The sequence below is a fragment of the Lacerta agilis genome, chromosome 7 (genome assembly GCF_009819535.1).
Source record: "Lacerta agilis isolate rLacAgi1 chromosome 7, rLacAgi1.pri, whole genome shotgun sequence".
NCBI lineage: Eukaryota > Metazoa > Chordata > Lepidosauria > Squamata > Lacertidae > Lacerta > Lacerta agilis.
This window is the reverse complement of record NC_046318.1, coordinates 85,976,194-85,997,636: the sequence shown is the minus strand read 5'-3', so window position 1 is coordinate 85,997,636 and position 21,443 is coordinate 85,976,194. Positions and strand designations below refer to the sequence as shown.

The 21,443-nt window shown below is 45.4% G+C and overlaps 1 protein-coding gene across 2 annotated transcripts; it reads left to right on the top strand.

Moving 5' to 3' along the window:
- The first annotated feature begins 467 nt into the window (after positions 1–467).
- On the top strand, positions 468–14,023 carry LOC117050402 (speriolin-like). 2 transcript variants are annotated; one of them, XM_033156053.1, is made up of 3 exons: positions 468–609; positions 10,821–10,960; positions 13,632–14,023. In XM_033156053.1, exons 1-3 carry the CDS (start codon positions 534–536, stop codon positions 13,959–13,961), a joined length of 546 nt encoding a protein of 181 aa, XP_033011944.1. In that variant the 5' UTR covers positions 468–533; the 3' UTR covers positions 13,962–14,023. The 2 variants fall into 2 exon arrangements, with proteins under 2 accessions (XP_033011944.1, XP_033011945.1); XM_033156054.1 differs by having other exon boundaries at positions 524–613.
- The last annotated feature ends 7,420 nt before the right edge of the window (positions 14,024–21,443 follow it).

Here is a 21,443-nt window from a genome sequence, read left to right as displayed (position 1 = left end):
GCAACAGGCCCATGTATGAGTCACTCCCCGTCGCTCCCGCCACTTCCTACCAGCCTGGCTCTGCTGATGGCCAGCTCTGGTGGGATACGTACGCACCAGTCCATGATGAGTCAACCATGGGTAGCGTCTTGTCCAGACGAGAACTCTTCACAAACTCCCAGCGAACCCCACTCAGTGCAGCACCCTTCTATGACCATAACACGGATGAGTCTGCTTTCCATCGGCCTGTCAGGCCCAGGCCTCCCCCCCTCCAAATTCCCCCACCTGACCTTATATCTCACATGCCTTACCCAATCTCTCCCATGATTTACCAATCCTCTCCCCTGCCTTACCCAACCTTTCATGCTCGAAGGTTGGGTACCAACTTCTTTTATCCCTCCCCTTTCCAAATGCTAATGTTCTTCCCAGACCTGTATCGAAAGGTGTATGAGATCCCGCCCCTGGCCCAAGACCCACTCGCTGAGCAGCAAAGCCCAGCAGCCTCTTCTCAAAGCCCAGCAGTAGCATCTCAGGTCTTCAACCAGAGCCAGCCAATGGTTGTGAGGCCAAAGGAGCGCCGAGGTGCCGACAGGCAAGCCACCTCCCTGAGCAGCACCAAGTCAGGCAGAGGTGGGTGAGTGTGTATATGTGTTTCTGTTGTGTAAGCAATGTGTGATGTTTCCGGGCCCTGACTGGGCATGGTGAGCTGATCTTCTCACAGATGGTCACTTTCCATTGATAGCTCTACCACAGGCAGACACCATCAAGCCCAAAGAGCTGAAGAGTTACAGTGCAATTGAACTCAGGCAGAGTTAGGACATTTCCTACATAGCTGTCAGGCGTGGGGGAATCTTTCCTCCCCTAGTAGCATAAAAGAGCAAGGAAGAAACAAAAAAGTTCATATTTATGGTTTTATTCAGTCATTGTGGTGCAAGGCAAAGAATCCAGTCCTTAACTCCATAGTGACATTACTCACTCTGAGCTCCTCCTTTCCCCAGCAACAGCCCTTGGCTCTATGGGGGGCCTCAGGAGTCAAATGTCTCTGAACCCTTTGCTCTTGAACTCTAAATGAGCGACAGGTACATGGGGATGGTGGCTCTTCTATGCTTTCTAAGGACATTTCTGCTGTCAGCACTACCCCTCTACCCCTCCTTCTAATGCCTCATAACTAAGCTGCTCTGCTGTAATTCAATCCTGTCTCACTCTTCTCTTGAAACTAGTGGAGAAGGGGAGATGATTGCCACCATTCCTCCTCCGAGCCCTCCTCTTCAGTCTAGTCCCTGACACCACCCCCTCTACAGAGCCCTCCTCCTCTTTCCCTCCACCCCTTCGGTTTTGGTCTGCTGGGGTGACTTCTATAAAACTCCCTTTGCAAGTCTGGAGCATGAACATGTTCTGCATATTCCCATGATCTTTCTTCTGGCCCATACCCTCTTCATGCAATCAAGTATTGCAACCTTCAAACTTCAAACTTTTCCTCTCTTTCTACCATGACTGGAGGTGGAAGTGTTTGTCTAGCTGCTTGGTAAGGGTGTGCAGGCACCACTGGCAATGACAAGGATCTATGGAATAGAGGGTAGAACTTCATTGATACCAGCAACCTGAGCCTGAAACTCACAGGATTGATCTATTCTATCACTTCAAATGGACCCCCTCTCTGGCAGTCCAGTTTTCTATATCTACCTTTCTGGAGTAAATCACGTGTTGACAACCACACCTGATCTCCCACCTTGATTTCACTACCTGGCTGTCTATGCACATTGGCTGATTTCTTATATGCCTCCTTAGTACAGTCCAAACCAGGGGCATCTTTCCTGTTTGGCTGAACAACAGGGGTGTCCAACAGCAGGAGTCCGGGAACAGCTGCTCCGCGTGCTGCTCGTGTTGGGGCTGTGAGCTAGGTGCTGCTGCTGAAGCAGCTGGCTCCAGGTGCCCGGCCTGGCCTTGTTCTGCTGCCGCCCCTCCTCCTTCGTGCTTGCAGGGGGCATGTTATTGCCCCCTGCATCACAGGATGCAGGCAGGCGCTGAGGCTGCCGTGGCGCTTCCTCTGCCCTCCACCAACTGGGAGTCTCCTCGGGGGAGGAGTCACCACGCGGAAAGCCCCAGAAAGCAGTGTCTGGCACTAGCCACAAGCAGGGAGAGATGGGAAGGAGGCAGGTGAGCAAACAAGTGGAGGGGGTAGGGAAGGAGAGAAGCAAAAGCTCCCTCAACTCAGGACCCAAACCCTGGAACCGACAGGATTAAAAAAAGGGATCCCCTGTTTGCTCCTGATTTTGCTCCACCCCCCATCACATTTGTCCTATTTCTGCTGCTGGGGCGAAAGCCTCTATTCCAGGGGTAGGCAACGGAAGGCCCATGGGCCGGATGTGGCCCAATTGCCTTCTCAATCTGGCCCACGGATGGTCTGGGAATCAGCATGTTTTTACATGAATAGAATGTGTTCTTTTATTTAAAACTAGCTGACCCAGCCACGCGTTGCTGTGGCTGATTTGGTGAAACGTAAAGGAAAGATACAGTATAAAAGAGAAAGCATATACTTCCCCACACCTTCTCTCATGGGTGTACCCAGGGGGGGCAACTGCCCCCCCTAGAAGCAAAAAAATTTAAATGGTTATTGGCAGCCTAAAAAGAAACAAAAGAACGACTGGTCTTTCTCCCTCTCCCAAAATCTCAATAACAATTGAGCTCTTACAAGAGCCAAAGCACAGCTAGCCACTCTGTGTGTGTGTGTGTGTGTGTGTGTGTGTGTGTGTGTGTGTGTTGCGCCGGCTGTTTCCCTCTCCCTCATGCCGACAAAGAGCTGGCGTGCCTATCAGAGATCGTGCTGGCAAGTTTCTGAATTTGCCGGGAATCATCGTTGCAAGGGAGCTTGGGAAACTGAGCTCCCTTGCATGGTGAGTAGTTCCTTTGCAAGGGCTGAGAATCCTGGGAAACTGAGTATTTCAGCCATTTGGGGCTTTCTGTTGGGGGGGAAGTTTTTCTGTTTTTTGAAGCTGTTTTTGTTTGCTGTTTACATAATGTGGTCAGTAAGCAAATAATTCAGGATTTAGTGAGCTCTTGCTTTCCAGTGCTACTGCTTAGAAAATTAATTAAAAGGAATAAATATTGTTTTAAATAATCATTGTGCATTTTATGTTAACAAAGAGGGTAATTGAGCCATTGGTGCTTCAGCTTGTCCCAGGTTCCTTTTGTGGGGCAGGTTCCAGCCTCCATTGGGGGTGGCATTGTTTTGCAGCAAGGTTTGATTTCTATGTGGTTTGCCTGTGCAGTTGCCGGGGAATACAGCTTTTGTTTTAAGTTCAGTTCTGAGGTTTGCTACTGCATTTGCTTTTAGCTTTTTGGTTTACTTTGGAGGTAGTGTGGTGTGGGTACAGTTGTTTGGGCGCCATATGTGAAATCGAAGGCCTAGTACGCATCAACTGGCTCCTCAGATCTGTGTAAACTAGTTAGCTGAGTCGGTTTTCCTTGTCTGGGTGTTTTGTACCTCAAAGGTTGTCACACTTTACAAAGCAGGCAGTCTTCTGTCTTGCTGAGTTAGTTTTAAAATCAATTATTTCAGAAGGTCTAGTCCCTAAAAAAAGCTCAACAACCAAAAGTGAACCAAACCCCTAAAAAAGGGGCATTCTTCATCCCCAAAAAGGTCAACAACTTTGAGCTGACCCCAGTCTCTTGGGAGTTGGCCACCCCTAGTATAAGACATGTAACTAGAATAATTTTTTAAAAAAAAATTCAAGCAAATAATTGTAATAACTACCGTAATAAAGCACTGCTATAATTATATATAATTTTCCTAAAATTTTGGTTTCATTTGCCTTTCCGTGCTGAAATGTCACAACCTGAATGACCATGGCTTGCCCCCCCCCCCTTAGTTTTGATCCTGGGTACGCCCCTGCCTTCTCTGGTTGAAGTTCAGCCTGCCTGCTCTCTCTCTCGCTCTCTCCCCCCCCCCCCCATTTTCAGCTTCCTCCACACAACTAATTATTACTGGTATTCGAGTTTGAGGTGCTTTTCCCCGCTTGTCTCCATGGCCCAGCTTTACGGTCTTGTGACCCTCCCCGATCTCAGCACTACAACGCCTGACCTTCTGCGTCCTACGTGCTCTTTGGCTGGGGAATCCTCCTTCCCTCCAGGGCTCCCTGTGTGTCTTGGTGAGCCTAGGGACCCTCCCAACCTCCCCCCCCCCCCGTGTCACAGACGGGAGGGAGGCATTTCGCTCCCCTCCCCCCAGCAACCCCCCCACACCCCGCTTGTCTCCATGGCCCAGCTTTACAGTCTCGTGACCCTCCTGGATCCTAGCACCACCACGCCTGGCCTTCTGCCTCCCATGTGCTCTATTTGGCTGGGGAATCGTCTCCAGGGCTCCGTATGCATCTTGGTGAGCCTGGGGACCCGCCCAACCCCCCCCCCATGTCACCGACCTGGGGGGGAGGCGTATTGCTCCCCTCCCCCCAGCAACCCTCCAGTGGTTGCCCTCTACCCCTCCCTCCACTTCTCCATCCACTCACAGATGTCTGCAGGTTGCCGACCATTGACTATGGTGCTTTGTAGGAGGAGGAGATGTAGGGGGAGGGTGGTGGTGACGTAGGAGGAGCAGGAGGAGGGGCCGGAGGCAGGTGGGGTGTGGCAGTGAAATGAGATGACTGCTGTGGTCTCTGATGTCCACTGGAGGGCACTAGATTTTTTTGCACAAAATCACATGTTTACCTGGGAAAGGTGTGCTATTTGTACAATGTAATTACATATGATCACTCCCATATGGCCATGGAACGTTGTGTCCAAATTTGAACGAAATCAGTCAAGCGTTATGGAGAAAGGCGATCGATAACAAACATCCAACTTTTACGATTTTATATATGTAGATGCATTTCTGGGGCCTCCCTGGTGTTTTTACATGAGTAGAATGTGTGCTTTTATTTAAAATGCATCTCTGGGTTATTTGTGGGACATAGGAATTTGTTCAGATATTTTTTCAAAATATAGTCTGGCCCACCACATGGTCTGAGGGATGGTGGACCGGCCCACAGCTGAAAAAGGTTGCAGACCCCTGCTCTATTCCCTGCGTCTGCGGCTGCTCGGATTCGGATTGCTTGGGGTTCCAGCACCAGGATAAATAGGAAGGGAGACAGTGGGCATCCTTGTTTTATGCCTCTTTGGTTTGTTATGTTATTTGAGTCCATATTATTGATTCTGCATTTTGCTGAGGCTTGGAAGTATATTTGTTTGATGGTTTGTAGGAAGTTGGGGCCAAATTTCATGCTAGTTAGTACTGCTGATAGGTATTTCCATTCTAGGCAATCAAAAGCTTTGAGGATGTCTAGGGACACAAATTTTTATATGTCTGTTGTCTTTGTCCATGGAGTTTTCTTGGCAGGGATACTGGAGTAGCTCCTTCTCCAGTGGAACAAGTCCAGTGGAAGTGATGATATTCCAGCTGAATTTTAAAGGATGATGCTGTTAAGGTGCTACACTCAATAGGCCAGCAAGTTTGGAAAACTCAGCAGTGGCCAGAGGACTGGAGAGGATCAGTCTACATCCCAATCCCAAAGAAGGGCAGTGCCAAAGAATGCTCCAACTACCACACAATTGCGCTCATTTCACACGCTAACAAGGTTATGCTTAAAATTCTACAAGGCAGGCTTAAGCAGTATGTGGACCGAGAACTCCCAGAAGTGCAAACTGGATTTCGAAGGGGCAGAGGAACCAGAGACCAAATTGCAAACATATGCTGGATTATGAAGAAAGCTAGAGAGTTCCAGAAAAACATCTACTTCTGCTTCATTGACTACGCAAAAGCCTTTGACTGTGTCGACCACAGCAAACTATGGCAAGTTCTTAAAGAAATGGGAGTGCCAGATCACCTCATTTGTCTCCTGAGAAATCTCTATGTGGGACAAGAAGCTACAGTTACAACTGGATATGGAATAACTGATTGGTTCAAAATTGGGAAAGGAGTACAACAAGGCTGTATATTGTCTCCCTGCTTATTTAACTTATATGCAGAATTCATCATGCGAAAGGCTGGACTGGATGAATCCCAAACTGGAAGTAAGATTGCCGGAAGAAATATCAACAACCTCAGATATGCTGATGACACAACCTTGATGGCAGAAAGTGAGGAGGAATTAAAGAACCTTTTAATGAGGGTGAAAGAGGAGAGCGCAAAATATGGTCTGAAGCTCAACATCAAAAAAACTAAGATCATGGCCACTGGTCCCATCACCTCCTGGCAAATAGAAGGGGAAGAAATGGAGGCAGTGAGAGATTTCACTTTCTTGGGTTCCATGATCACTGCAGATGGTGACAGCAGTCACGAAATTAGAAGACGCCTGCTTCTTGGGAGAAAAGCAATGACAAACCTAGACAGCATCTTAAAAAGCAAAGACATCACCTTGCCGACAAAGGTCCGTATAGTTAAAGCTATGGTTTTCCCAGTAGTAATGTACGGAAGTGAGAGCTGGATCATAAAGAAGACTGATCGCTGAAGAATTGATGCTTTTGAATTATGGTGCTGGAGGAGACTCTTGAGAGTCCCATGGACTGCAAAAAGATCAAACTTATCCATCCTTAAAGAAATCAGCCCTGAGTGCTCACTGGAAGGACAGATCCTAAAGTTGAGGCTCCAGTACTTTGGCCACCTCATGAGAAGAGAAGACTCCCTGGAAAAGACCCTGATGTTGGGAAAGATGGAGGGCACAAGAAGGGGACGAGAGGATGAGATGGTTGGACAGTGTTCTTGAAGCGACTGGCATGAGTTTGGCCAAACTGCGGGAGGCAGTGGAGGATAGGGGTGCCTGGCGTGCTCTGGTCCATGGGGTCACAAAGAGTCAGACACGACTGAACGACTGAACAACAACAACAACAAAGGGACATAATTGTCAATGGGAGTTTAGTTGCCTTGCTGTGTTCGATTAGGTTCAGTAGTTTCCTGATGGGGTCTGTAATGTTGCAACCAGGGACAAAGCCAGTCTGGTCTGGGGCTATTAACTTGGATAAGAATTTTTTCAGGCGGTTGGCCAAGATTGATGTGAATATTTTGTAGTCTTGGTTTATTAATGTGATTGGGCGGTATGATTCTACTTTGAGGCTGTCTTTTAATGGTTTTGGGATGGAGACTATTTTGGAGAGGGTTCAGGTTTTGGGAATGAGTCCTCCTTTCATGATGTCATTAAACAGGCGTGTCATGTAGGGCATCAGGGGTTCTTTGAATTTCTTATAGAATTCTGCTGTGAAGCCATCTGGGCCGGGAGCTTTGTGTGGTTTTAAGTTTTTGGGGATTGTGTCTATTTCCTCTGGGGTGATGGGACTGTCCATGAATTCTTGTTCCTCGTTAGTTAGAGTGGGTATGTTCATCTCTGCTAGGAATTCTCTGATTTCCTTCTCAGGTGGGTTATGGGAGGTGTATAGGTTGGAGTAGAATTTTGCAAATTCTGCAGTTATTTCTTTGGGGGGAAATATCGTGTTGCCATCTTTTTTGGTGATGCAGTGTATTCTTGCTTTGAGTGTTTTTTCACGACATCTATTTGCTAATAGTCTGGAGTTTTTTCCTCCATATTCATAGAAGCGCTGTTTTAAGTATAGAATGTTGATCATTGTTTTGTGTTTTGTTGATTTCTAGGGAGTCTATTTCTCTTATTTTTTGTTCTATAAGTTGAATGAATTTTTTAGATCCTGTTTGTTTGTAGTTGTTCTAAGTTGTTGATTTTAGAGGAGGTTTGTTTTTTAAGGAGTGCTTTCTCTTTTATGCAAGCTCCTCTGGTAACCGCTTTCATTGCGTCCCATAAGAGGGGTGTTTTTATATTGTCTACATTGTTTTCCTTGAAGTAGTTTTGGAGGGTTTTTGTGAGACTCTCTCTAATTTGTTTGTTTGAAGTTAGGGTGGGACTGAAGGACCATGGTGGGGTGGTTTGTGTTTCTTCTATTTTAATAGTGACTTCTACTGGGGCGTGATCTGTGATTTTGATGTTGCCTATGTTTTTTGATTCCACTAAAGGGATCAGACCCTGTGTGAGCAGGATGCTGTCCAGTCTGGAAAGTGTACCATGGCGTCCGGATTGGAATATGTGGCTGGTATCTCTTGGGCTTTGTTCACTCCAGATGTTTTTTAACATTTTCAGTAGCTTGTAAGAGTCCCTAGTTGTTTGGGGGGGTTGAGGAAGGTTGTCCATGAGGTTGTGGGGTGAGTGTTTTTTAGGGATATACCTTTCATATTTAGGTTGAGGTCGCCTCCTAGGATTGCTTCCCCTTCAGATAAGGAGAGGAACTTGTTTAGTGTCTTCTGGAAGAATTCTAGTTGTTTCAGGTTTGGGGCGTATATAGAGCCGATTGTTAGTTTGATTTTGCCATCTAGTGTCCCTTTAACGAATATGAATCTGCCTTTTTTATCCTTTAGGACTGTTGTGGCTTTGAAGTTCAGGTCTCTACTAAGTACCACAGCTACCCGCCCCCCGGGCTTTTCCTGAGCCATTTGCCACCCATTGTTGACTGAAGCGGGGGTCGCTCAGGAGTGTGCTCCCTTTGGGTGGGTTGTGTATTTCTTGTAGGAAGGTGATGTGTGGTTTCATGCTGTTTATGTATGAGGTGATGTGTTTTCTTCTTATGGGGTTTCCCAACCCCCTCACATTAAGTGTAATTGCCTTTAAGTTAGCCATCTAGTTTCCCTATTATGTTGGATGATTCCTTGCCAACCCGTCCGGGTTGTCTTGTCTCTCGCCTCATGTTGTTTGGTGAACCAGTGGGATTGCACTGACTTAGGGTGTGGTGGGTGGGGGGCTAGTGGGGTTGGAGTTAGATTTGGGTTAAAGAGTAGGGGGTAGGTTGTGGGGGTTTCCTGTATATATTCATATAGGTGTTTGTTTGGGGTATTTTGGACCCTTGGGCGATTAGCCGGTTGGTCCTGGGTCTCAGCTGGTGTGGATGGCCGTGTTCAGGGACAGGCCATTCCCTTTGTCGTTTACAATAGGGGGTGTCCAGTGAGATGGTGTGAGGCATCTTTGTGACGCCAGTGTCATGTGTAAGGTTCAGAAGCAATGTTGCCAGTGTAACTAGCAACATCGTCAGTGTGTTGGGGTGGGGGTATGTGTATTGGTACGCTCTATTGCCACCATTGTGTTGGTTAGGTATCAGCTTTTTGCCTGATTGTGGGTTGTGTTATGAAGGTTGAAGGAATTGTTTTCTTTAGTGAAGAGTGGGGGGCGGTGCTGAAGGTGTGGGCTGTTGGGTGGTGTAGAGTATGGTTGAGATTGTCTGGGCTGGTACTGGGGTGTGGTTTTCTGTGGGGGTTTGGTGTTGGGGGGATTAAAGCTGCTATTTGATAGTAAATGAGTGTGTTACTGAGATAAACCTGTTTGGTTCAGCAAGGAACTAAAATGATTTGTCATAGTGCTTTATTTTTCCTGTCAGTGTTAACTGATTTGTGAGCATGCTTGGAATTTTTAAAAAGCATGAGTGATGTTCCCTGCAAACAAACAAGCATTGCAGCATTAATTCAGATATGTTTGTCATTATTTTTTTGTAGTGGATTTCAAATTTTAATTATTTTAAAATATGTTCACACATTGTTTTAAAGTCTCCCTTATTAAAACAAAGAATTAAGGTGTTAGGAGAACCTTAGAATGTGAGGGAAAACTATACCATACAATGTACTGCAGCGGTAGGCAACCTAAGGCCTGTGGGCCGAAAGTGGCCCAATTGCCTTCTCAATCCGGCCCATGGACGATCTGGGAATCAGCATGTTTTTACATTAGCATAATGTTTCCTTTTATTTAAAATGCATCTCTGGGTTATTTGTGGGGCCTGCTTGGTGTTATTACATGAATAGAATGTTTCCTTTTATTTAAAATGCATTTCTGGGTTATTTGTGGGGCATAGGAATTCGTTCATTTATTTTTTTTCCAAAATATAGTCTGGCCCACCACATGGTCTGAGGGACTGTGCATCAGCCCACGGCTGAAAAAGGTTGCTGACTCCTGTTGTAGAGGGTCACAATGCTGGAGTCATGCATGTCTTGTGGCACAGATCCTGCATCCCAACACTTCAAGAGGAAGTAGTGGAGGTGCAGCATGAGGGAGGACATGAGGCCAGCTTTTAGCTGTCAAATGCTGTGTCAACGACCATGTTTTCCCACAAGTACAGTTCTTAATAGTGCTCCGCCCAATGCTTCATCTGCTTTCACAATATATCAATATATGATTTCATAATATCTTGGATCCATATACAAAAGGTCAATTATGGTTTAAGGAGGGTTTTTTATTTGCGTTTGTCTGTCTCAAGAGACAATGGAGTGCATCTCCGGGGGTTTAAGGAGTGTTACATAACTTTTTGGGTGCCTTTGGTTATGACTTCATTTCAAGCAGAATGTCAAATTATATTAATGATTATATGAGTGAAAATAAAATATAAGGTTGAACAGTGTCTTGGCATGTTACATTCCAATAATCAACAAACTATTTTTCAATAAATATTGTTTAGTGTACTTCATTTGATATCTCTTTCATAATATGCAAGTTTTGTCAACAGGGCTAAACCCTATATTCTTTTGTGCCATTGGAGGATGTCAACCAGCGTATCTACAAACACACACATATCACGTTTCTCTATCCAGGCAAGTCAGAGGCACCTCAAGGACACATCCTGCACAGGCAAAAGCACTCAAGGAGGGCACGGAGGAGGTCCAGTGAGGGTGCAGTATGGGAACAGTCCTAGTGGGGCCGCCCTGGCCCTAAGGCTTCCCTGAGCAAATGTAGTGCTTCGTTGGGTGTCCCCCTCAAGGAGGAGATGGGAGATCTGCTGCCTACTGCGGTATCCTGCTGGACTGACTGGAAATCCCCCCTTGGTCCTTACAGATCCCAAACTGATAAACATGGAGCGCATCGTTGGAGAGATTGCCTTCCAGCTGGATCGCAGGATCCTCTCCAGCATCTTCCCTGATCGGGTCCGCCTCTACGGTTTCACTGTCAGCAGCATCCCTGAGAAAATCCAGCAGGTGAGGGGAGATTCCCCTGCCCCCCCACTCCCCAGTCCTAGCCCTGCTGTGGTGTGTTGACAGGGTGCATGTTGATTGAAGAAGATGGAGGGACAGCAACCCTGAAAGCTGCAGCCCAGAGATGGGAAGATGCAGGCCTAGGGGCTAAACATGGCCCTTGAGGCCTTTGTTTGGCCCTCCAGGACTTTCCCAAGGCCACATTCCTCTGGCCCTGCTTTGCCCTTGTCCTGGCTCCTACCCAACACCTAGAGGAGAGAAAGACACCTTTATCCAGGCAAGTAATGGTACAGTCTCGGCAGCAAACACCGTACTCAAGCATCGCAGTTCAGGAATTTAGGAGCAAGCCAAGGAGTTCAGGACGCTCGCTCACAAGATTCCCTTGTCGTGCGGGAATATCGAGACTGCAAGAGTGCACTCCATCAGAGTGGGCGAGTCTGCTCCATCTGCAAAGGCAATGTCTGCTTCTAGGCAACAAAGCTACACCCTCCAGCTCAGGATCCTGGTCTGTCACTGACAACAATTGTTGCTCTGCCCACTTTTGCCTCTGGCTCTGCCCACCACTGACGTGCATCCCAAAGAATGTAACCTAGAAAGGGATGTGGCCCTCAAGCTAATAAGTTTCCCCTATTGCAACTCCTTGTTCTTTTCATTAATGCCTTTTTGTATATTATTCTATCTGCATTTCTCTGGTTGGAGAATGGGTTCAGAAACTCCAGCTGGCACAGAATGTTGCAATCAGATTGCTGATGGGAGCTTCTTGTCAAGAACGTGGTTGCAGAGGATGGCAACCAAGATGATCAAGGGTCTGAAACCAAGCCTTATAAGGAACAGTTGAAGGAGCTGGGTATGTTCAGCCTGGAAAAGAGGAAACGGAGAGGAGATGTGATAGCCAGCTTCACCTATCTCAAGGACTGTCACATGGAATATGGAGCAAGCTTGTTTTCTTCTGATCTAGAGGGTAGGACCTGAACCAGTGGATTCACGTTATAAGAAAGGAGATTAACACTAAACATCAGGAAGAGCTTTCTGACAGTAAGAGCTGTTCAAAATCGAACGGTCTCCCTTGGGAGGTTGTGGACTCTCCTTCCTTGAAGGTTTATAAGCAGAGGTTGGATGGCCACTCGTCTTGAATGCTTTAGTTGAGATTCCTGCATTGCAGAGAATTGGACTAGATGACCCTTACAGTGCCTTCCAACTCTACGATTCTATGAACATGTGACACCATTGTTAAAACAGCTGTACTGATGTCCCATCTACTACTGAGCCAAGTTCAAGGTGGTATTAATTTACAAAGCCCTGAACAACTTAGGTCCAGGATACCTCAGGGATTTCCTGAACCCTTATATCCCAGCTTGATCACTGACATCATCTACAGGAATGTCATTGGTTGTTCCCTAAGTTGGTGATGGCTCACTTGACAATGAGAAACCAAGTCTTTAGTGCCATAAACCCAGTCAATAAAGATTCAGCAAAAGCCTGCCAAAAACTTTTCTATTCCGCAAGGCCTATGCAGGCAGATCAGACTGTATCTTTCCACAATGGTTACCTGATGCTTGTTTTTAACCTTTTTACACTTTTAGTGTATGGTTTTCTATATTTTTAATGTTGTAAACTGCTATGATATATTTTTATGATTGAGTAGTGTGTAAATATTTTTATAAATACATAAGCTGTGTCGCAATATCCAGAGGAGCGTGAATCTCAAAGGGTAGCTGTGTTTTACTTCACTGTTTCAAGAAATGCAATTAAAGAACTTCATGTTAAAAGACAAAATGAACCAAATATCTCTCCACCCCCACCCCCGTCCTTCATTTGCAGTGGTGTCAAGTTTATGTACTCCTTTTTCCTTTGGTGCAAAACAATAAAGAGAAGTCAGCCTCCATATCCATGTATTGCTAGGGAGTTTCAGGGAGCTTCTGAACAGCTGTGCTTTTTGCCATTTTCAAGTGGCAAAGAAAAGAACAGGAAGCAGCCCCCACCCCTCAAGGGGAGGAAGCTGCATAGCTCCAGCTGCACAAACTCAGGGCAAATTTCATGATTTCTCTGACCCCTCCCTTTCCGGCATTCAACCTTTTAAATGAACTACCTATATTTGGCTCCTTTGCCTATGTAGCTCACTTGGCATTGCTCCAGACTACACAGCTCAATTCCTAAAATGATTTTAGTGAATCACTTTCTCATAAATAAATTGATTAATATGATGTCTTTTTTTTCCTTTTTGATTAAGCTTAAGGGTAATTTTTGGTTTACATAAGGCCTTAGTGATGTCTGTGTTAAATGCAGTAGCCATTGGCACCCGAGAGATGGATGAAGGAAACATAAATGTAGCTGTCTATTCAGCTGTCTATTCGCAACATGTGGCTACAACTTTCTCTGACTTTGGGGTTTGAACTGTCAAACTGACTGGCTGGGGTTGATGGGGGGGGGGGTAGCAGCTCCAAACCAAAGGAGGGTGCCACCTTGGGGGTGGGGAACTGGCACTGGCCATAGAGAATAATCAAAGATGCCTCCCCACCACCACCTTCTGAAGATGCCAGGAGCAGCAGGAGTTTTTTTCCATTTGACCCTCCTGGCTGCATAAACCTGCAACTCCATAAAGGCGGCTGGGGAGGCTCGGCTTCTCTCGAGGGCTCAGAAACCCTCTTTTCTAACGCTGCTTCTCTCCCCACAGGCAGCCAATGACTCCCTGTCTCCAATGTCAGCAGATGAGCGCCAATCCCTGGGGGAGCGCTACGACACCATCATGAATATGCTGAAACCAAAGGGCTACGACCCAAACTTCCACTCCAGGTTCACGGAGCACATTGTCAACACCTACGGGATCCTGAGGGAGCGCCCAGACATGGCAGGCCCTGAAGGAGATGTCTACAACAACCCGAGCTACCTGCGGCAAGTGATTGAGCAGATCGTGCCTCCGGAGAAGATGACGGACTGCCTGACCCTGCTGGACTGCCTCAGCTTCATGGCGTCCACAGACGGGAAGCCCTTGTTCATCTGGTGACCGTCCGCCTGTCTCCCTCCTGGGGTGCCATCCCACTGCAGCCACAATAAACCACCTGGAAACACCTGGCAAAGCGTATCGTGCAAAGTCCATCCCGCGGGGGGCAGGGTCCTGTCCTTCCGTCACCATTCCGAGGGTCCCTCAGGGTCTTCGACAAACGGACCCCAAACCCCACAGTCCTAGGATGGTGGAAAGCTGCCTCAGGCCCAGAAGTCCAAAACAAAATGGCAGCTGGCTGAAACAATGCCATTCAGTCGGCCGCTGGTGCTGTATCTCCTTTAGAGGATGTCCGAAGGCAGCCCTGTACAGTCATACCTCGGTTGCGATCGCTGTGGGTTGCGTTCGTCGCGGGTTACAAATGTGCTGAACCCAGAAATAACAGAACGGGCTACTTCCGAGTTCAGCGGTTCGCGCATGCGCACGTCAAATGATGTCACGCGCATGCGCAGAAGCGCCAAATCGCGGCCCGTGCAGACGCAGTTTGCGTACTTTTCAGGTTGCAAACGGGGCTCCGGAACGGATCCCGTTCGCAACCAGAGGTACCACTGTATATGGAAGCTTTGTGTGAGGTTTTATTGTGTTTTTATATATGTTGGAAGCTGCCCAGAGTGGCTGAGGAAACCCAGTCCGATGGGGGGGGGCCCTACAAATAATACATTATTATTGTAGGCCCCCCCCCATCAGACTGGGTTTCCCCAGCCACTCTGGGCAGTTTCCAACATATTGTATTTTTCCGTTTATAAGACCAGGTTTCCGCCCTGAAATATAATGTCAAAAATGTGGGGGTGTCTTATACACGGAGGCCATCTCCCCCCCCCCCATTTTCTTATATTGGAGGCCCCCAAAATGCATGGGGGCGTCTTATAGATGGAAAAAATATGGTGTATAAAAACACAATCAATGAGCCGATTGAAAGGTGAGGAGCTCATTAATTAATTGGCTTAAATCAATTCGGCAAAGTGGGGGGGATAAGGAGGAAGTCTTCTCCCCTTCTTGGATACCTTTCTGCATGGCGGGCATTACGAGTAAACCGTTGGGAGAAAGTTCTCAAGCTATAATCCAGCCAAAACGTTTTATTTCCTACTTGTTGTACCTTGCTAGGAAAGTTTACTCTTCAGCTCAATCTGGAACCTGAACCTGACCTACTTTTAAATATCACGAAGGCCTCCTTTCATGCGGTCTTCCCCGGCTCCTATTTCCGGAGAGGAGCCCGAGGCAAAGGCCTCAGCCTGGTCGGGGCTCCTTCTGGCCAAAGAGGCCTCGGGGCTCCCCCCCCCCAGCAGGCTGCCCCCTCACTTTTTCTAAACCACCCTTCGGAAAACAGTGAAAATACAATATACAACTCGAAAGAACCCATCTTGAATCGCAGACAACCATTAAAAAGTCCTCAAAACTTACGCCTCCAGCGTCCCGAGAAGAGCCTCGTCCTCCGGAAAGGGAGCCGAGAAGGCGCCAGGCGCACCTCTGTGGGATGGGAGCCCCATAGCTTTTTTGGGGGGGGGTCCTTGTTGCAGCAGGGGCATCTCAGCTGCCCTCCCCCCCCCCATGCCAGGCCCGGTTCTGGGGACCTTCTGTGGGGGGCCCACCTGTTTGGGCTGCCCCCATGAACCCCCTCACAGACCCACTGAGTCAGGTTCTCAAGGGGCGTCTGGGGGGTGAAATCTGAGGGGAGAGACTTGGGGGCGCAGTACCAGCAGCTTTTCCTCCTTCTTCAGACTGCCCCATCTGCCATGGGGGGCTCTGGGGAAAGGCCGCCTGAGGGGGTCCTTGCAGGGCGGGGGGGGGGTGTCCCGAAAGGCAAATAAAGGATGTCGGCTGCCTCTAAGAGGCGAGCGGGTTTTCCCCTCAGAAAGCGCCGGCCTCGCTCTCCAGGGGAAACGGGAGCTTCGTCAAGAGAGATGCGGGCAGCAAAATGGGGGGCGCTTCCCTCTTCAGGCGCCCCCATCCACAAATCCCCACAGGTCCCGGGGCAAGGAGCTGCCCCCCAAACGCGCACCCCACACATCCCCTCAGAGAGGCCCGAGAAAAAGGCGCCAAGGCAGGAGGCGGGAAAAGGCGGCGCCATTTCACCAGAGAAGCGGGGGAAGGAGGAGGTAGCTCTTTCTTTTCTTTTCTTTTCTTTTCTTTTCTTTTCTTTTCTTTTCTTTTCTTTTCTTTTCTTTCTTTGAAAGGGCTGAAGGCGGACTACAGATTAGGCGGGGGGAGCACAAAGGGAGGGAAATAATAAAAAGTCATACTTTTATATACAGAGAGAACCTTCCTCCACAAAAAAAGCAATGAAAACAGACGCGGATAGAATTTTCTATATATATCTATATCAGGACCACCTTCGTCCATGAAAAAAATAACAATTAAAAAAAAGTTAAACATTGATAGATTATTATTTTTTATTCATCTTTATTGCATTTTTGAAATTTACAAAAAAAAAATAGATTAATCCTAAACCACATATACTGTACTGAGAAGAAAAGAAAGTAAAAAATACATAAAAGAAAAATATAGATATATAAAAGAAATTAAAGAAATTTAAAAGATAAAGATATTTTTCAAATACACAAAATTACTTAATGAGCACAAACCATGATTTGAATATTCTATACACAAAATTCCTAGAAAGAAGTTACCTTCATATTCTTTTCCCCCCTTCCTTACAGTCACTTTCTATTCCACTAAGCTGGTTTGTGTCCCTTATACCGGTATGTTTATTGACTTCCCTCTATCTCTTTGTGGCTTCAACACAACTATTACATTTCAATATTCTGTATTCAATTATCAAGAAAATTCCCTTTTATCTGTGAATTTAATCTAGGCACAGCCAAGTGTTATTGGAACCATATTTTGTCCGGTAATTTTTAAAGCAATCCCATTCTTTTTTAACCTTGTCGCCTGAGTGATTTCTTATTAACTGTCATTTTGGCAAGTTGGAGGTATTCACACAACTTCAACTGCTATTCATCTTTTGTTGGCATTAACAATATTTGTTGGTGTTATTCCAATATTTTCCTATTAAAATTCTGGCTGCTGTCTTTGCGTAAAGAATTAAAGCCACCAGAATGCCTATATTACGTAAATCCAATTGAAAAAACACGTAAACAGGATAGGCTGTATGATAAAAATTGCAAAGTTATTTACTAGAAACTACTTCTCAGAAATTAGATACAGCTTCTCATTGTGTCAAAATCAACATCATGACATAATATATTAAAATGTAGCTTATTCAGTTGACAACCAAGTCCAGTATGTACAAAATACAAATCCTATTTTATCAGTGCCGTAATACATTCATTTCTAATTTCTTCCATCATCTCTTGTATTTTTCTGTCTGATGTATTCCTTAGAAGAGTGACATGAAATAATTTTCTAAGTATCTAATGAAGATGATAAAGTTGGTAGACAAAAGAAACTGGCACTGGTAGATGCTGACACAGACAGACAAGACAAGGATTCCTGGATATTCCCCTGTTTCGTCCAAAGGAGCTTCATCAGCTTTGCGTAGTTCTAAATCATATAAACATAGACACTTTGTAATATAATAGCTACACAAATTCCAAAGAAACATACAAGGATATAATAAATGCCCATACTGGTGCTGTATATAACAGCTACATGGAACTTATTCATAATAGGTTCTCAGTCGAGGTAAACCAGTAAGTCTGAGTACAATATAAGGGGGGGGGGGACACTAAGGCAGGCTTCCTCAACCTCGGCCATCCAGATGTTTTGAGACTACAATTCCCATCATCCCTGACCACTGGTCCTTCTAGCTAGGGATCATGGGAGTTGTAGGCCAAAGACATCTGGAGGGCCGAGGTTGAGGAAGCCTGAACTAAGGCAACAGGTGCAGATAATTCATGTTCATTCACTCTTAAAAGAACATTGCTCAGTGACATGCCATAAACAGTAAAATGTTACAACAGGCATACTATATGATCGTAAAGGTTTGTCCAATATATAAGTAAAGAAAACAGCCATAATCTAATTCCGTGTTTCACCCTGAAGGATGAAGTGTATTCAATAGACCTACTTTCTTTTTGTTGCAGAACCCTCCTTGCTTGATCTAGAGGTCCATGGTAAGCCCAAAGAACAAAAAAAAATAAATCCTCTTCAGTGTGTGATTCTTGAAGAAAGTGTCATGCCAAAGGTGCTTCTACATTTTTGTTGCTAATTCTAGAGCGATGCTCTGATATCCTGATCCTGATTGGTCTTATGGTTTGCCCAACAGACAGCAAGCCACAAGGACACTTAATTACATAAACAACCCATGCTGTGGCACACATGGCAAATGATTGTATAGGAAAAGCCTTCACTTTTAGCGAATTCTTTTACTTGTAATGCAATCCTACATGTGGTGCAGTGTCCACACTTGAAAAAACCTCGTGGGGCTGCTGTCAAGGTCTGCTGTGTAGATGCGTGTTTTAAGTCAGTATGTACTAACATATCCCTAAGCGATTTAGTACGTAAAGAATTAAAACACACACACTCTCTACATATATACATATACAGTGGTACCTCGGATTACAGATGCTTCAGGTTACAGATGCTTCAGGTTACAGACTCCGCTAACCCAGAAATAGTACCTCGGGTTAAGAACTTTGCTTCAGGATGAGAACAGAAATCGTGTGGCGGCAGCGGGAGGCCCCATCAGCTAAAGTGGTACCTTAAGTTAAGAACAGTTTCAGGTTAAGAACGGACCTCCAGAACAAATTAAGTTCTTAACCAGAGGTACCAGTGTGTGTGTGTGTGAACGACGTTTTTTATTTTGTATTTTTAAGCTGTGAGCCGCCCTGGGATCTAGGGCTGTAGGCCGGTCTACAAATTAAATAAAGACATAAATGGAGAGTTTCCCTCTTTTTCCACAGACCCCCCCCCCCCACTAAACCTGGTTGGTGCCAGGGGGTGGGGTGCACCTACTAGCAATTAATTAATGGTTGTCATGGTGGTTATTCTTCATGTCATTTCTACAATGGTTTGTGTTTTTACGGGGGGAAACCTCAAAACAGCCTGCCACCTACATTAAAATGTCGAGAGGAATATACAGACATCCAAAGTGGCATAATCAATCACTTCCGGCGAGGGCGCCATTGCCGGTGGTCGGGGGTTGTCTCGGCTGCGAGACGACCCCGATTTCCCCGGGGGCTAGGAGCTCCGCATCTGCGCAGCGGGCTCCGGCAAGCCGCGGGAAAAGCGTCCCGCGGTTTGGGCTCTCCAGCTGGCCCCATTGCGCTGACCCATTCTCGGGGGTCCCTTGTAAAAGGGACGCCCGAGTGAATGGGCAACGGCGTGGGGCTGTGGAGGTTTGCCCCAGCCGGGGAAACCAAGCGGCGGCCGGCGGCGGCAGATGAGCGCCCCGTTCTTTCTATTTGGAGCCTGAAATGAAGAACCCCGTAAGCTGTAAGTACGGAGTTAATTGGACTTTAAAGTTGATCGATTTGGCTTTTGGGGAGAAACATAAAAAAGGAAGCCCGTTTTCTCTCCCTGTCAACAAGAAGAAAGTAACACAGTATCTGGCTGTTGCTACTTGTGGCTGATATAAATGTATCTGAGGATTTCTGCTTAACTTGTGAAGAGTAACCCCTGTCAGGGGAGGACTGAGATTTTTGAGGTATTTCCTCTCAAAGTCTGTGGATTATAAAGTGGAAATTTTTTTTGCACTCTGATCAGGGGGAAATGGCGGCTGTAATTTGAGATTTCATGATGGAAAAGTACTGAACTTTGTTATTTCCTGCCTACTTCTGCCTTTGCGGTTTCGCTTTTAAAAATGCCTCCAGACCCAGAAATGATGTTAGGAAGAATCCTTTTGAAACTAGAACTGTTGGAACAGAATGTCACTGAAAGTTTTTCTGAGATTGGAACTGCTTTGGAGAACATTGCCAAGGAACTTAAAGAAAAAAATTAAAGAGCGATCCCTAGGGATTTCATCTGAAGTGGAAAAGAATCAACTCCAAGAAGAAGAAAAGCCCGGTCGACGTGGGAGGTCTAGGGCTGGACAATGTGACGTTATAACGGTTTTTTGGGGTGAGAGCCTAGAAAATCTGGAACAACACTGTTGGGAATTACAATCACAATTTGATTTGATGACTGAACTGGAGAAGCTTGGTGGTGGTGCATTACTTCCTTCGAAGAGTTTGGTAAAGAAGCTTTGGGACAATGCTCTGGTGTTTGGATATCAAGGGAAAGATGACATTCTGGATTATGGTTTTGGGAAAAATTGGGGGAAGTCTGGTGGTTGATTAAGGAGGGTGGAGAGAAAATGGCAAGAAGGGGGGTAGGGTGAAAGAATATATATGATTAATCAGGCAGGCCTACCACGGTACCCCGATGTCAGAGAGTAAACAATTTGAAAGAGAAGAAATATTTAGACTTTTTTAGGAATGGTGTTGGATTAATATTTTAAGGTATGAATTAAGCAACAGTTTTATTGAAATTAGAGTTAGATAAGGACATAAGAAGTTAAGATTTGCATTAAGATGTTATATTTTGATATTTAGAAGTTAAAAGACATAAGATGTTAAGATGAAGATTATGAATATTGGTGAAAGAATTGTTAAAATAGGTAGAATAGTTACTAAAGTAAATTAGAACTGAACGCAGAAGAGAGAACGGGGGAAGTCCCCCAAAGTAGACTTGGAAATAAGATTATGATTAAATAGTTGGAGTGTTGGTGTTTCTGTGAGGTATGTATTTGCTTTTTGTTTTTATTTCATTGATGTAGTTTGTAGTTTTTGTTTTGTTTTGTTGTTGACATTATTTGCTATTTCTTTGTTGTTTTGAATGTTCTTTGTTATTGATGTGGAAACCCAATAAATTTTTGTTACAAAAAACAAAGTGGCATAATCAGCAGGAAACTAGAATGTTTTCTTCGATTTCAGAATAAGACGAAGGTCCGGTATAGAACACACATTTAACGCAGCGAAATGAACAAAAAGAAATGATCTTAAACATTTCAGAATAAAACATTGCAAAAGGAAGTTAAATATAGAATGCATATTTAAAAAAGCATAACTATAATATAAATATAAAAAAAATAAATTTAAGAAACCACAGAAAGAGGAGGAAGAAAGTTGAGTCTTGAAATGTTAAAATGATTGTAAACTTATTGAAATGTATAAAATTGAAAATCATAAGTAAAATAAGAAGAACACCAAGGCTATGAAATGCAACAAAGAGGAAGGTTGGCATCTGCCCACCTTCCCAAGAGTCATGTCTGGCCTTAAAAGAGGAAACTTCTGCCCAAATAGGGTTGCTGAAAACCACAACAGGCAGATATCCTGCAGGAATTTATGTCACAGGTCAGGAAGGGGATCAAAAAAATGCCAGCATGGTTAATGTGCAGAGTCAAAGCAAGCAGACCTCCCTTTGGAAAACACAAACAAGGACAAGAAGATGAACACACACAAAATGCAAATGGAGCGGTTATAAAAGAAGAATAAGAATTTGAGGAGTATATCGATAAATACATGAAGACCAACAATTTAAAATTTT

What these genes read in the sequence shown, in the direction of transcription:
- LOC117050402 (XM_033156053.1), top strand. Translation starts at nt 534, where the DNA reads ATGGTTGTGAGGCCAAAGGAGCGCCGAGGTGCCGACAGGCAAGCCACC. An exon ending in CAGCACCAAGTCAGGCAGAG is followed by an intron (nt 610 to 10,820) that starts GTGGGTGAGTGT and finishes TGGTCCTTACAG; the next exon opens with ATCCCAAACTGATAAACATG. An exon ending in TCCCTGAGAAAATCCAGCAG is followed by an intron (nt 10,961 to 13,631) that starts GTGAGGGGAGAT and finishes CTCTCCCCACAG; the next exon opens with GCAGCCAATGACTCCCTGTC.